General features: G+C 40.9%; 1 protein-coding gene across 2 annotated transcripts in view; it reads right to left on the bottom strand.

Annotated features, from left to right (window-relative positions):
* Positions 1-16,482, bottom strand: part of Mccc2 (methylcrotonyl-CoA carboxylase subunit 2) — an 83,636-nt gene that overhangs the window by 18,388 nt on the left and 48,766 nt on the right. For both annotated transcript variants that reach the window (XM_076857129.2, XM_076857130.2), the window contains exons 8-10: positions 14,950-15,014; positions 11,706-11,805; positions 11,516-11,611 (exon numbers count right to left, since the gene is read on the bottom strand). In XM_076857129.2, coding sequence (XP_076713244.1) covers positions 11,516-11,611; positions 11,706-11,805; positions 14,950-15,014 — 261 coding nt within the window. The remainder of the gene's footprint in view (positions 1-11,515; positions 11,612-11,705; positions 11,806-14,949; positions 15,015-16,482) is intronic.

Below are 16,482 nucleotides of genomic sequence, written 5' to 3'. Positions count from 1 at the left end.
AAGATGGAACAAAGCCAGGATGAACTAGTAGTAAAGAACCTAAGAAAATAATATTAAAATGAAGAACCAGTCCTGACTTCCAGCTCTACCACTGAGCAACAAGTCTTAAAATATTCTAAACCTGCTTCCTCATCTGTTAAAAAAAAAAAAAAAAAAAAAAAAACCATAATAACACTGAAAAAGTGCTAACTGAAGCATACTGACCGGCTTTCATACTGACCGGCTTTCATTAAAAGGTAGATATTAGGGGGCTGGGGTTATGGCTCAGTGGTAGAATGCTCACCTAGCACAGGTGAGGTACTGGGTTCGATGCTCAGCACTACATAAACACAAATAAATAAAAATAAAGGGATTGTATCCACCTGCAACTAAAAAAAAACATTTTTTTAAAAAAAGGTAGGTATTAAAAATAAAAGGAAGGGAAGCAGGATAGGAATAGGAAAGACAGTAGAATGAACCAGACATAACATATGTTTCATATGTTCCTAGTTCAGTGAAACTCCATATCATGCACAACAGCAAGAATAGGACCCTAATTAGAATAAGTTATACTCCATGTATGTATAATATGTTAAAATACACTTTACTGTCATGTATATCTAAAAAGAACAATTTTTTTTTTTTTAAAAAAGGTAGTTATTAGCTGGGCACAAGGTACACACCTGTAATTCCAGCAACTTGGGAGGCTAAGGCAGGAGATTGCAAGTTCAAAGCCAGCCTCAGAAACTTAGTGAGACCCTATCTTAAGAAAAAAAATGAAAAAAAAAAAATAGGAGGGGCTGGGGATGTAACTTAGTGGTAAAATGCTCCTGGATTCAATTTCTAGTACCCCCCCCAAAAAAGAGCTATTATTAATTATTAGTAGTATTCTCTCAATAATTGCTCATTAATTTTGACACACTTGAAAGAGATTCACATATATTGTCAATCTAAATCTAAAGGAAGAGAGGATCCAACATGGCGGCCGGCGAGGAAGCAGCACTTTCAATATCTCCACATTAACGGGATCAGAAACACCCATTAAAACAGCTGCATTCTACCTACTGAGGATCTTCTAGCAAAATTCCGTTGAAAGGAGACCTGCCGAGAATTAGTAAGTTTATTAGACGTGACAGTTTGCCCCAGACAAGTGAAACTTGACCGGCAGCGCGGGCTCAGAGTCCAATCCCGCGGCCACCGGCCGCTTCTGCAAGCGGCAGGCGGCCCAGAGCAGCGCGGCAGAAGGGTCCCCGCCCGGCCAGCAGACAGCTCCCGCCATCCCGGCTACCCTGGCGGCCCTGCTCTCGCTCGGCGAACAGCCACCCCGCCCGCCTGGTTCTTAGACACGAGGCTGCAGCCGCCCGGCTTTACAAGCGCCCCCGGCGGCCCTGCTCGTCGAGAAGGGTCCCTGCCCGGCCGACAGACAGTTTCCGCCATCCCGGCTACCCTGGCGGCCCCGCTCTTGCCCTGCAAACAGCCACCCCGCCCGCCTGGGTCTTAGCCACGCGGCTGCAGCCACCCGGCTTTACAAGCGCCCCCGGCGGCCCTACTAGGCGAGAAGGGTCCCCGCCAGGCCGGCAGACAGCTCCAGCCATCCCGCTCTTGCTCTGCAAACAGCCACCCCGCCCGCCTGGTTCTTAGCCATGAGGCTGCAGCCGCCCGACTTTACAAGCGCCCCCGGCGGCCCTGCTCGTCGAGAAGGGTCCCTGCCCGGCCGGCAGACAGCTCCCACCATCCCGGCACTCCTGGCGGCCCGCCCGCTCTGCGAAGGGTCACCCCGCCCGGCTCTTAGCCACGCGGGCGCCGTCTGCCTGGCTCTGTGGGCGCCCCCGGCGGCCCAGCGCAGCCAGAAGGGTCCCCGCCTGGCCCGACAGAAGGCCCGTGCCCTTCCGGCTCTGCTAACGGCCCTGCCCACCCGGGAAAGGGCTCCCCCCCTTGAGAGGACGGGAAGGAAATCTAACCAAGCTTCTATGAATTAGCGAACTGGGATCTAAAACCAGAGATTGTGTCAGACAAGAGACAAGTCAGTTCCACCTCTCCCTTCGGTCACTCCTGCAAGGAGCCAGGGGCCCGCCATAGCAGAGAGGGGAAGTCACCAAAGATCGGCCAAAGAGATTCCTTCGCAGCGGATTCTAAATTAGCAGGAGCGGCGAGGGAGCCGGCCGGAGCTGGCGGGAACCGCGGCAGCGGCACGGGAACCGGCGGGAGCTGAGGCGGCGCTGACGCAGGAGCCGGCCGGAGCCGCGCGGCGCGGGTCTCCCAGCTACCGCTCCCACCAGTGCTGACAACTGAGGTCTCTTGCACCAGATACGGGGGCGTGGCTACCAGAAGGTAAGCAAATTTGCTGGGGGTTCTCAGCCCCAAGCTCTACAAACTTAGGGCCTGAGGGAGGCAAACAAGGAGAGTGTGCCCAGGCACTAATGAAACAGCTGCTCCACGCGTGTGCAAGGTAGGCGGAACTGTGACCACCGACAAAACAGGCCCAGTGGACCGCCAGACACATCGCTCCAGTTGGGGGAGGGGCAGAGCCGCCGGGCGCCTGCAAGGTAGGCGGACCCACTACCCACCAGCAGAACAGGCACAGCAATACACAGAGCGGCAGAGCCACCCCCCGAACCTACAAGGTAGGCAGACCTGCGACCCACCGGCAGGTCAAGCCCAAAAACCTGCGGAGGGGCACAGCTGCCCCACATGCCTGCTAGGTAGGCTGAACTGTGACCACCAACAGAACAGGCCCAGCGGCCGGCCAGACACATCGCCCCGCCCCGGTTGGGGGAGGGGCAGAGCCACCGGGCGCCTGCAAGGTAGGCAGACCTGCGACTCACCAGCAGATCAGCCCCAGTGACCCGCGGAACGGCAGAGCCACCCCCGCGCCTGCAAGGTAGGCGCACTTGCCACCCACCGGCAGGTCAGGCCCAGCAACTCTCGGAGGGACACAGCTGCTCCACGCGCGTGCAAGGTAGGCGGAACCGTGACCACCGACAAAACAGGCCCAGTGGCCCGCCAGATACATCGCCCCGGTCGGGGGAGGGGCAGAGCCGCCACCAGCGCCTTTTAGGTAGACAGACCTGCAACCGACAGACAGAACAGGCCTAGTGGCCAGCGGAGGGGCAAAGCCGCTGCTCACGCCTGCAAGGTAGGCGGACCTGTGACCACCGAAAGAACAGGCCCATCGAAAGTACAGGTACAGCGGCCTCCTGGCGTGGTAGGCACATTGCCTCAATTGGAGGAGGGGCAGAGCCACCGCCAAAGCCTGTGAGGGAGACTTTGCAGCTATACAAGAGCAATATAAATATATAGGGGGAAAAATCAATAACACAACAGTTTCACCAAGCAGAAAGAAACGCGATCAGTATGAAAAGACAAGGAAAGAAAGGACCACAAGCAATGCAGGTCAACTCAACTTTAGAAGAGGTAATATCTGCAGCAGATGGAATGTCAGATAAAGAATTCAGGATATACATGCTTCAGATGATCTGGAGTCTCAAGGAAGACATTAGACAGCAAAATCAGACAATGAAAGACCACTTCGACCACTTTGACAATCAATTACATAAACAAATCCAAGAAGCTAAAGATCAATTATACAGGGAGATAGAGGTTATAAAAAACAAACAAACAGAAATCCTGGAAATGCAGGAAACAATAAACCAACTTAAAAACTCAATTGAGAATACTACCAGCAGAGTAGAACACTTAGAAGATAGAACATCAGACAATGAAGACAAAGTATTTCAACTGGAGAAGAACATAGACAGCTCAGCAAAGCTGTTAAGAAACCATGAGCAGAACATTCAAGAAATATGGGATAACATAAAGAGACCCAACTTAAGAGTCATGGGGATACAGGAAGGTATTGAAGTCCAAACCAAAGGAATGAGCAATCTATTCAACGAAATAATACGAGAAAACTTCCCAGACTTGAAGAATGAGACAGAATCCCAAATCCTAGAAGCCTACAGGACGCCGAATGTGCAAAATCATAAGAGATCCACACCTAGACACATTATAATGAAGATGCCCAACATACAGAATAAGGAGAGAATTTTAAAAGCTACAAGAGAAAGGAAGCAGATTACATTTAGGGGTAAACCAATCAGGATAACAGCTGATCTTTCAACACAGACTCTGAAAGCTAGAAGATCCTGGAATAACATATTTCAAACACTGAAAGAAAATGGGTTCCAACCAAGAATTGTGTATCCCGCGAAATTAAGCTTCAGGATGGAAGATGAAATTAAAACCTTCCATGATAAACAAAAGTTAAAAGAATTTGCAGCTAGAAAACCATCTCTTCAAAACATCCTCGGCAAAATATTACAGGAAGAGGAAATGGAAAATATCAATGAAAACCAACAGCGGGAGGTAGTACAGTAAAGGTGGGGGGGAATAATCAAAGAGGAAAACAAACCATGTTTAGTAACATAAATAAACAAATATGGCTGGAAGAACAACCCATATCTCAATAATAACTCTGAATGTTAATGGCTTAAACTCACCAATTAAGAGACACGGGCTAGCAGAATGGATCACTAAACAAGACCCAACAATATGCTGCCTTCAGGAGACGCATTTGATAGGAAAAGACATACATAGACTGAAGGTGAAAGGTTGGGAAAAATCATATCACTCATATGGACTTCGGAAACAAGCAGGAGTGTCCATACTCATATCAAATAAAATAGATTTCAAGCCAAAGTTAATCAAAAGGGATGAAGAGGGACACTACATACTTCTCAAGGGAACCATACACCAACAAGACATAACAATCATAAATATATATGCCCCAAACAATGGTGCAGCTATGTTCATCAAACAAACTCTTCTCAAGTTCAAGAGTCTAATAGACCACCATACAATAATCATGGGAGACTTCAACACACCTCTCTCACCACTGGACAGATCTTCCAAACAAAAGTTGAATAAGGAAACTATAGAGCCCAATAACACAATTAATAACCTAGACTTAATTGACATATATAGAATATACCACCCAACATCAAGCAGTTACACTTTTTTCTCAGCAGCACATGGATCCTTCTCAAAAACAGATCATATATTATGTCACAGGGCAACTCTTAGACAATATAAAGGAGTAGAGATAATACCATGCATCTTATCTGATCATAATGGAATGAAATTGAAAATTAACGATAAAAGAAGTAAGGAAAAATCATGCATCACTTGGAGAATGAACAATAGGTTACTGAATGATCAATGGGTTATAGAAGACATCAAGGAGGAAATTAAAAAATTCTTAGAGATAAATGAAAACACAGACACAACATATCGGAATCTATGGGACACATTGAAAGCAGTTCTAAGAGGAAAATTTATTGCTTGGAGTTCATTCCTTAAAAAAAGAAAAAACCAACAAATAAATGATCTAATACTTCAACTCAAAATCCTAGAAAAAGAAGAGCAAAACAACAGCAAAAGAAGTAGAAGACAAGAAATAATTAAAATCAGAGCTGAAATTAATGAAATCGAAACGAAAGAAACAATTGAAAAAATTGACAAAACTAAAAGTTGGTTCTTTGAAAAAATAAATAAAATCGACAGACCCTTAGCCACGCTAACAAAGAGAAGAAGAGAGAGAACTCAAATTACCAGCATACTGGATGAAAAAGGCAATATCACAACAGACACTTCAGAAATACAGATTATCAGAAATTATTTTGAATCCTTATACTCCAATAAAATAGAAGATAGTGAAGGCATCGATAAATTTCTTAAGTCATATGATTGGCCCAGATTGAGTCAGGAAGATATTGACAACCTAAACAGACCAATATCAATTGAGGAAATAGAAGATACCATCAAAAGACTACCAACTAAGAAAAGCCCAGGACCGGATGGGTATACAGCAGAGTTTTTCAAAACCTTTAAAGAGGAACTAATACCAATACTTTTCAAGCTATTTCAGGAAATAGAAAAAAAGGGAGAACTTCCAAATTCATTCTATGAGGCCAACATCACCCTGATTCCTAAACCAGACAAAGACACTTCAAAGAAAGAAAACTACAGACCAATATCTCTAATGAACCTAGATGCAAAAATCCTCAATAAACTTCTGGCGAACCGGATACAAAAACGTATCAAAAAAATTGTGCACCATGATCAGGTAGGATTTATCCCTGGGATGCAAGGTTGGTTCAATATACGGAAATCAATAAATGTTATTCACCACATCAACAGGCTTAAAAATAAGAACCATATGGTCATCTCGATAGATGCGGAAAAAGCATTCGACAAAGTACAGCATCCCTTTATGTTCAAAACTCTAGAAAAACTAGGGATAACAGGAACATACCTCAACATTGTAAAAGCAATCTATGCTAAGCCTCAGGCTAGCATCATTCTGAATGGAGAAAAACTGAAGGCATTCCCTCTAAAATCTGGAACAAGACAGGGATGCCCTCTCTCACCACTTCTGTTCAACATAGTTCTCGAATCACTGGCCAGAGCAATTAGACAGACGAAAAAAATTCAAGGCATAAAAATAGGAAAAGAAGAACTCAAATTATCACTATTTGCAGATGACATGATTCTATACCTAGCAGACCCAAAAGGGTCTACAAAGAAACTATTAGAGCTAATAAATGAATTCAGCAAAGTGGCAGGCTATAAAATCAACACGCATAAATCAAAGGCATTCCTGTATATCAGCGACAAATCCTCTGAAATGGAAATGAGGACAACCACCCCATTCACAATATCCTCAAAGAAAATAAAATACTTGGGAATCAACCTAACAAAAGAGGTGAAAGACTTATACAATGAAAACTACAGAACCCTAAAGAGAGAAATAGAAGAAGATCTTAGAAGATGGAAAAATATACCCTGTTCATGGATAGGTAGAAGTAACATCATCAAAATGGCGATATTACCAAAAGTTCTCTATAGGTTTAATGCAATGCCAATCAAAATCCCAACGGCATTTCTTGTAGAAATAGAGAAAGCAATCATGAAATTCATATGGAAAAATAAAAGACCCAGAATAGCAAAAACAATTCTAAGCAGGAAATGTGAATCAGGCGGTATAGCAATACCAGACTTCAAACTATACTACAGAGCAATAGTAACAAAAACAGCATGGTACTGGTACCAAAACAGGCAGGTGGACCAATGGTACAGAATAGAGGACACAGAAACCAATCCACAAAACTACAACTATCTTATATTTGATAAAGGGGCTAAAAACATGCAATGGAAGAAGGATAGCATCTTCAACAAATGGTGTTGGGAAAACTGGAAATCCATATGCAACAAAATGAAACTGAATCCCTTTCTCTCGCCATGCACAAAAGTTAACTCAAAGTGGATCAAGGAACTTGATATCAAATCAGAGACATGGCGTCTGATAGAAGAAAAAGTTGGCTATGATCTACATACTGTGGGGTCGGGCTCCAAATTCCTCAATAGGACACCCATAGCACAACAGTTAATAACTAGAATCAACAAATGGGACTTACTCAAACTAAAAAGTTTTTTCTCAGCAAAAGAAACAATAAGACAGGTAAATAGGGAGCCTACGTCCTGGGAACAAATCTTTACTCCTCACACTTCAGACAGAGCCCTAATATCCAGAATATACAAAGAACTAAAAAAATTAGACAATGAGATAACGAATAACCCAATCAACAAATGGGCCAAGGACCTGAACAGACACTTCTCAGAGGAGGACATACAATCAATCAACAAGTATATGAAAAAATGCTCACCATCTCTAGCAGTCAGAGAAATGCAAATCAAAACCACCCTAAGATACCATCTCACTCCAGTAAGATTGGCAGCCATTAGGAAGTCAAACAGCAACAAGTGCTGGCGAGGATGTGGGGAAAAGGGTACTCTTGTACATTGCTGGTGGGACTGCAAATTGGTGCGGCCAATTTGGAAAGCAGTATGGAGATTTCTTGGAAAGCTGGGAATGGAACCACCATTTGATCCAGCTATTCCACTACTCGGTCTATTCCCCAAAGACCTAAAAAGAGCACACTATAGGGACACTGCTACATCCATGTTCTGGCAGCACAATTCACAATAGCAAGACTGTGGAACCAACCTAGATGCCCTTCAATAGACGAATGGATAAAAAAAATGTGGCATTTATACACAATGGAGTATTACTCTGCATTAAGAAATGACAAAATCATAGAATTTGGAGGGAAATGGATGGCATTAGAGCAGATTATGCTAAGTGAAGCTAGCCAATCCCTTAAAAACAAATGCCAAATGTCTTCTTTGATATAAGGAGAGTAACTAAGAACAGAGTAGGGACGAAGAGCATGAGAAGAAGATTAACATTAATCAGGGATGAGGGGTGGGAGGGAAAGGAAGAGAGAAGGGAAATTGCATGTAAATGGAAGGAGACCCTCAGGGGTATACAAAATTACATACAAGAGGAAGTGAGGGGAAAGGAGGGAAAATATAAGGGGGAGAAATGAATTACTGTAAATGAATTACAGTAGAGGGGGTAGAGAGAGAAGAGGGGAGGGGAGGGGGGAGGGGGGATAGTAGAGGATAGGAAAGGCACAGAATACAACAAACTTCAGAATGGCAATATGTAAATCAATGGTTGTGCAACTGAAGTGATTCTGCAATCTGTATATGGGGTAAAAATGGGAGCTCATATCCCACTTGAATCAAAGTGTGAAATATGATATATCAAGAACTATGTAATGTTTTGAACAACCTACAATAAAAATTAATTAAAAAAAAAAAAAAAAAAGATGATCAACAAGGAGGGGAGGGAGAAGGGGAGGTTCACCGGATTGGACAGGGAAGAATTGGGGGGAAGGGAGGGGGAATGGGAATAGGAAAGACAGTAGAATGAATTGGACATCATTTTCCTATGTTCATATATGAACGAATACATGACCAGTGTAACCCCACATCATGTAAAACCACAAGAATGGGAAGTTATACTCCATGTATATATGATATGTCAAAATACATTCTACTGTCATGTATAACTAAAAAGAACAAATAAAAAAAATTTAAAAACTCAAAAAAAAAAAATAAAAATAAAAATAAATAAATCTAAAGGAAGCAGAAATTACTAAGGAGTTGATCCTTGAAGCTCATCAGGACTATTTCAGTAGAGCACATGCTTAGTACTTGTGAGGCCCCGAATTTAATCCCCAGCAGCAAACACACACACACACAAGCACACCCACAAGAGTCCTAAACATGAAGCATACCCGAACTTCTTCAGAAACTGTTTTAGATGATATATTATTTTCTATATAGTTCATACTTCCCTTTTCTGGCTTACCACATCAATCAAAGCTTTTTCTAATAAGATGCAAGGGTTGAAAAATGAGGGAATGCTTCCTAACATCTTTTTCTGCATAAGGTAAGAGCTTACTTTAAACTGTTTTTTAGTTCTTTTCCTAAATATGGGAATATAACAGTTATCTGTTTTAGGTTCTATGACCTCCAAAACTGAAACTTTTAACAAGCCATCAACACATAACTACCGCCCACACGAAGATGAAGCTGCTCAAAGGGCACAGCAATTTAGGGTCACTTAGTATAACACTACCTCATATTTACTTTACAATTAACAATATCCTCTCATATAAAATATATTATCTTCATAAGAATTGAAACTTTAGGAATAGACAACGTGGTACTATCACATTTCTAGAAGCAGAAACTGATACTCAGGTTAAATCCCACTACTTCTAACTAGGGGAACATGAGCTAGAAGTCAGGTCTTTAGACTTAGATTCCAGTGCCATCCATGGCTCCATACACTGCCAAAACCTCTGAACAAGGCTTGTTAATATAGAAAAATGTGATAAATTATGACGAGCATGTAGCAGCAAAATCTAGAAACCCAGGTCATTTAAGAAGGCAAGAGTTTATCTTTTTTTATAAGATTTCCATTAAAATGAAGCCTCACAAAAGCATGACTCTTCTTTTGTTCACTTCTGAATCCTGATGTCTGAAACAACATGTGCACAGAACACATACTGAATAAAGGAAGAAAAGGTTGTGCTAAAAAAGGATAACTTCTCAGTCATCTAGAAACTTGGTTGTCTGGAACAACTGGGTTCTCAAGCACATTAGATTCCAAGTACTATGTTCTCTGTGCCTAGGCATAATTAAAAGTCAAACTAAAGACCTAATTCTAAAACTTACAGTTAACAAAGCTACCTTGCTAAAGAGAAGTGCCAGTTGAAGCTTTATAAAATTCCAAAATGTAAGGCCCTTTAGTAATAGTAAGGCTTTGCTCAAATAAAATAGTCTATACAATGGAATATTACACTCATCAACTCATTCAAAAAACATTGGCTGAATGCCTACCATGTTGCCAAGTACTATTATAGGGATTAGGACCTAACCACAGAAAATGCTTGATGAAGAACTTTTAAGGTCAAGAGGAAGTGCTTACAATCTAAACTGGAAAAGCAGAATTTAAAAAATTAAACACATACACAAATAAATTTCAACCATATAAAAATGTATACAGCCATCCCTCATAATCCATGAGGGGCTAGTTCTAGGCCCTCTTATCAAAATCCACAGATGCTCAAGTTCCTATGTAAAATGTCACAGTATTTGCATATAACCTACACATACCCTCCCATATACTTTAAATCATCTCTAGATTACTTATAAAACTTAATACAATGCAAATGCTATGTAAATAGTTATTATGCTAAGAAATCTGTACGTGTACAAAACAGATGTTATTTTTTAAAATATTTTCAGTCTGAAGTTGGTTGAATACAAGGATGCAGAACCACAAATACAGAATCCATGGATACAGGGAGCCAACTGTATACACACATGAAGTCAAAACATCAAAATATTGGCTGTTTTCTCTGGATGGTGGAATTATAAGCAAATTTATTTTCTTCTTTTCTACATTTTTTATAGCTAGTACATGACTGTTGTTTTATAGTCAAGGGGAAAAAGTAACTTAAAATACTAAATTTCCTAACATAGAATATGATAGTAAGATAATTTCCTAGCTTAAAAATGATTTTGCTAGCTACAGATATTGAACAACATAAAAGCTTATGTGCTCATGCAAATACTAAAATTGTCAATCTAGATTACAGAACACTATGTTGGCAATCTGCAACCACAGCAACATCTTCCACTGTAATCAAGTTTACTACTCACTAATGTCATATTGCTTTAAAAGGGTACCTTTTCCTTCCAACAACTTACTGACATTTTGTCCATATCCTAAAATAAGAACACCAAAAAGAAACAGTTGGAAATTGTGACACTGTCCCAACCTAGTTCCTAATATCCACATGAATACGGAGTTCTATGAACAAACCAAGCCTTGTTTTCCTGCAAGGAAAACTTCCCAATCATTAAGAGACTTTCCCCCCTCTCTCTTTGAGTATGCACCAGTGAAACCTACCACATGGAAAGACATCTTTCCTGTATACTACTCCTCATTAAGAGCCACATCAGTCCTGGTGCATGAATACCCTGTAACAAAACTTCAGCTCTGAAGACACAGAGACTGCCAGCATGGCTTACAGCTTACAGTTCCGCTTTCTCATACCTCTCGGATATCAAAATTCCGCTTGAGGTTAGCACCAACTATTCCATACATCTCATCAGCAGGAAATAAAGGCTCTTCAGAAGGTTCAATGGTAACCTATAGAAATCAAGAAAAATTGTGAAAACATGATTCAGGCGGCATACGCCAAAATTTTTTTCAGGAAAATGAAAGAAAAACACATCCTACTCACATCTAATTTCTTCTGATAATTCAGACTCCTCACAACCTTTCTAGTCAAGTGAAGGGCATGATGATCATTCAAAGCATAGTGGTCAGTGACTCCAGATTTTCTATAGAGTAAAGCACATGAAAATAACCAGAATGCAAAGTAACAGAATTAAATATCTTCCACCCCAAATGCCTTCTGTTATCTAAGCCCATAATTGCACTTTTACTTCCAAAACATTTTAATAAATGTAATCTTGTTCTATTCTTATAATGTCCCTGGAAAAAGTGCATTATCTTGTTTTACAGAGATAAAAAAATCTGACGTATAACTTGCCTGAGGACGGGGGAAGCTGTGTCAGAAACCCAGGCCTCCCATTTCCCAATCTTGACTTTTTGCAAGACCCTGGAGCCTTGCTTGCTGGCCAGGGCCTCTGTTAAGTGTTCATTCCGTGTACCTCAAACCAACTGTATGGGACATACACACTTTCACATGCAGGCGGTGACAGCATTAAATGTTTGTAACTAGCTCAGCTTCTAATGAGGACACCAACTATTGTCTTTCATTTCTGGGAGACTACTGAGCCCCTTCTTACCAAGCGACCCCTGAGAGTAAGTGTCACAGGTAACAAAAAGGTTTGGATACACTATCCCTCAGAAGATGGATAAAATGAAAATTGATGGAATAGCTCTGTGGTAAGAGCCATGGAAGTTTCTGCTCAATTTCAAGTGCAGTGAATGACGTCTGGGCTTGCTCTGGTAGTTAGTCCTGTCCCAACTAGATGCCTTGCTTTTTCAGATGCAGATGTACAATGACTTTCTAATAAAGTATTTTTAAAATTCTGTAAAGTCAGACAAAAAAATATATCCCTGAAAATAGAATTTAGGTTCACTTTATGATTAAGGACTATGCTGCTGCACTGTTTTAACATCCTGCCTAAGGACACCGTCCAACCTTTGGGAGACCTTCTCAGAGCTGGGCTCTCATGGTGGGTTACATTACTCTACCTCTGGATTGGATACTCCTAAACAAGAGTAGAGACCAAATTTACTCTCTTTATAGCCTTCCAATGCTCTTCAAGTGGCAGACCCTTCAGTTTCTTTAATATACAGTTTACAGGTGACCTTTTATTTATTTATTTTTTGATGCTAACTATCAACCTCAGGACCTCATATATGCTAGGCAAGTGCTCCACTGATGAGCAAACCCTTAATCCTATCATTTTAAATACTTCATGCATGATACCAGTTATAACTGCTGACTGCTAACTGCTATAATTCAGTAAGAAACAGAAACAGAAGGAACCACTTACTCAAAATACAATGATTTCTAATAAAAACTGCTTAATATTTACCAAAACAGCAGGAAAAGAAAATCTTTGATGAGTTACTTATAAGTCCCTTTTTTTAAATCAAATTAGCTCTTATGGATAAGTAATCAGAATGGTATAAATATGTATTTATGGGCTGGGGTTGTGGCTCAGCGGTAGAGTGCTCGCCTCGCACGTGCAAGATCCTGGATTCGATCCTCAGCACCACATAAAAATAAATAAGTGAAATAAAGGTATTGTGTCCAACTACAACTAAAAAAAAAATGTATTTACAATGACAAAGAGACTAGGCAATTTGTGACTAATAATTTTATGTGATTTTTTAAATGTGATCAGCATCTATTCATTTCCAAATATTTTAAATGAATTATTATGAACAACAATAATTATAGTAATAGAAACTGCTATAAGGTAGGTACCGTTCAAATCTTCGTCTTACACATAAGTAAATGAGGCTCAAGGAGGCTAGGTAGTTTGTCTAAGTCACAAGGTTGTAACAGATGAATACAAGACAAGGGCAGAATCTTCATCCCTAATTTGATACACTGCCTAGAGCTTTGCTTTTTAAAATTTATAAAAACGAATGGTCCTCAAATACCATCTCTCTCTCCTTCCTTTCATTAAGTACCTACAAACATTAGTCCATTCTGTACTATGCTTCTAACTCGCCCTTTTCTATCTGCATCCCAGTCTCTCGGATTGGCACAGGCACCACAGCCAGGGAAATCGCGTGCTGATCTCCTTGCAAGGGTGGGTAAATGGACAGAGGCACGGTCACACTGCACCTATGCTCACACAGCTGCTTACCTAATAAACAAGGATTCTGTTCCCATTTGACAACACTCACCTCACCTGCCAAGCTTTTCTCAAAGACTGTCAACTCCACCCTAGTCATTCCTTTAATCATTCTTCCTAAAACTGTAAGCATGTTAGTATACTTATTTTGTAATTTTTAATTAATTCATTCATTTCTCTTATGTACCTAATTAAATTATAAATCATGAAGGGTAAGGACTAGAGATGGAATTTTTTTTATTACTCATAACAATACAATCAATCTATCCGCAATAAATGCTTCATGTGAAAGGAATGAATAAAAAACTAAAACAAAGGTCCTTTAACCAGCTATTCAAAGGCACAGCAGGTGTCTGAAAGGAAAGGGGAATCTTACCACCATTGCCCTCTTCTCACCTGGCCTCTTCCCACAGCCTCCTGGGTCTATGATATGGCAGAGCAAAGGGAAGCTTACTACACCTGCCAGGCCAGTCAACTTGGTGATCAGATCTGCTTGCCATTGAGGACATGGTGCTGGGCCTTCTTCTCTGTTTGCATTCATGATGAGGTGAGCTCGCCTAATCCAAAGGTTTTAAATTCCACCTCTGTGCAGATGATCCCCAAATAAAAATCTCCAGTCCTGATCTCGCCTCCAGACTCTTACAGCCAACTGCCTGCCCAGCAATCTCTATGTGGATGTCTCCAAGTATCTCTAACTTCTCAGATCCTAAAGGAGAACTTGATCCTGCTATCCTAGCCCCTGATATGGTCCTCTTACACTTATCTTTATCACCCCACTTTCCTGTCCTGTATCACCAACCCCCTCAATCTCACCTGTAAAATAAAGGCACTCTGAGGGTGTTTGTTAAAATACACAAGAAACCTGTCTCTACAACCCTTCTCAGCTATAATGAAAAAGCTGATGCTCAACTTGCATTCAATGCAATGTATGTAGAATTGCATTCCAAAATGCAACTGTAATCCAAAGAATTGATCCCAGAACAGTTGACTGGGAACAATTAAATTAGTTTGGTCTGGCAAGCTTAATACTGGTAAATAATGATAATAATAAATTAATTAATAATAACAATAATAATGTAAAAGCTCTGTTAAATAAACAAAATGACAATCAATCCTAAAAGGAAACAACCATTCCTGTTTCACCTGCAATGAAGATCAGCACCTCCAAGATCCTCAGCAGACACCTCTTCACCAGTAGCCGCTTTAACCTACAAGGATAAAAATCAACAGTGACTGATCCACTGGAGATACAAAATGCTTTCCTAATGAGTTCATCTCCTAACCTGACCACATTTACACTCTTCCACAGAGATGAAGAACTAAGTGTTCTCATTTCATTTACTAGCAAACCAAGAGGTCATCTCTAATTTCCAGATGAAAACTCAGAACCCAACCTCATCAAGAACATTCCCACAGCCCCTGTGAAAGCAATGGAGTCTGACTTGGGCCCAGGGGATTCTGATGGAAGGCTCATACCTCCCCCTCCATGATGCTCGCTGCCTCAACACACTGGAAAGCCTGAGTCTGTGCACACTCCTCCCACTGCCTGGGATCCCTTCTCCTCTCACCTATTGTGTTAATTTCCTTAGCCTGTGAGACCCACCTCCAGTTGCTTGCTCCATACCTCTTCCCTGACCCACGCAGACCTCCACAAGGTGAATGACACCCATGGACTTAACAGAGTAATGCCTGTCTCTCTGTGGTCCACAGAATTAAACGTCAGACTCTTGCCAGACTGGGTTTCAGAAATTTGCACAAATCTGTCATCATTGAGTATTCTTTGGGGGCAGGACCATGATTTTTTTGTCTTCAAATACTTGATTACTAGGCTGTAAAATTCCAGTTATTACCACCAATTCTGTATTCTACATTTAAGGCAGGGAGAAAAAGTCTCCAAAAGTACCTAAATCTAAGCTCTAGTAGATGTGACCAAAAAGAAAGAAACCTCAAGTAATAAATCAAGAATGACTCAATTAAGCCTAAGAAATTGCAACAGGAAAAAGAGAGAAAAATTGTTTAATGCTAAATGCCAAGCTGATCCCTCAGGAATTATATATTGATTCCTACGTCTTTGGGTTGATTAATTTGTTTCTTCTTTTTCACATAGGAAAGGTTTTTATTAGAATAATGAACGTTAACCTAAAATACAGCATAGAAATGACTTATCTATCATTCACCACATCAAAAGTTCTGTCTTAAATATCTTTCCACAGGGAGAAATAATTAAAATTTCCAACTCCAATTATTCCACCCCCAGAAACCAATTATTGGTTCTCTTCTTTCCAAAAATTTCAGTGTACAATAGCATTCAGTCCAGACAATAACTAATTATAAGAGGTGTCTGGATATTTAAAGTTGTAAAAAGGAATAAACAACAGATATACTATATTTATTTTTAAATATCTGACTAATATCAACTGAAAAAAAAACAAGGATTTGTCATCAGTTAATATTCATTGAACACCCACAACATGTTTGATACTGTGGTAAGTGCAAAGATGATAAAAGTTGGAGAAAATTAAAACAGCTTGTTCTACTAAATAACAAGTTCAGAAAAGAAACAAGACAGGAGAACAAAAAGCTCCTTCTAAAGCTCATTACTATCCCCTTGTTCCAATCACTCTCAGCTACTCAAAGTAACAGCACCTGAATGTCACACCGTGAAACTGCAGAGCC

The sequence above is a fragment of the Callospermophilus lateralis genome, chromosome 5 (genome assembly GCF_048772815.1).
Source record: "Callospermophilus lateralis isolate mCalLat2 chromosome 5, mCalLat2.hap1, whole genome shotgun sequence".
NCBI lineage: Eukaryota > Metazoa > Chordata > Mammalia > Rodentia > Sciuridae > Callospermophilus > Callospermophilus lateralis.
The sequence above is the reverse complement of the archived record's forward strand: the minus strand, read 5'-3'. Positions and strand labels throughout refer to the sequence as shown.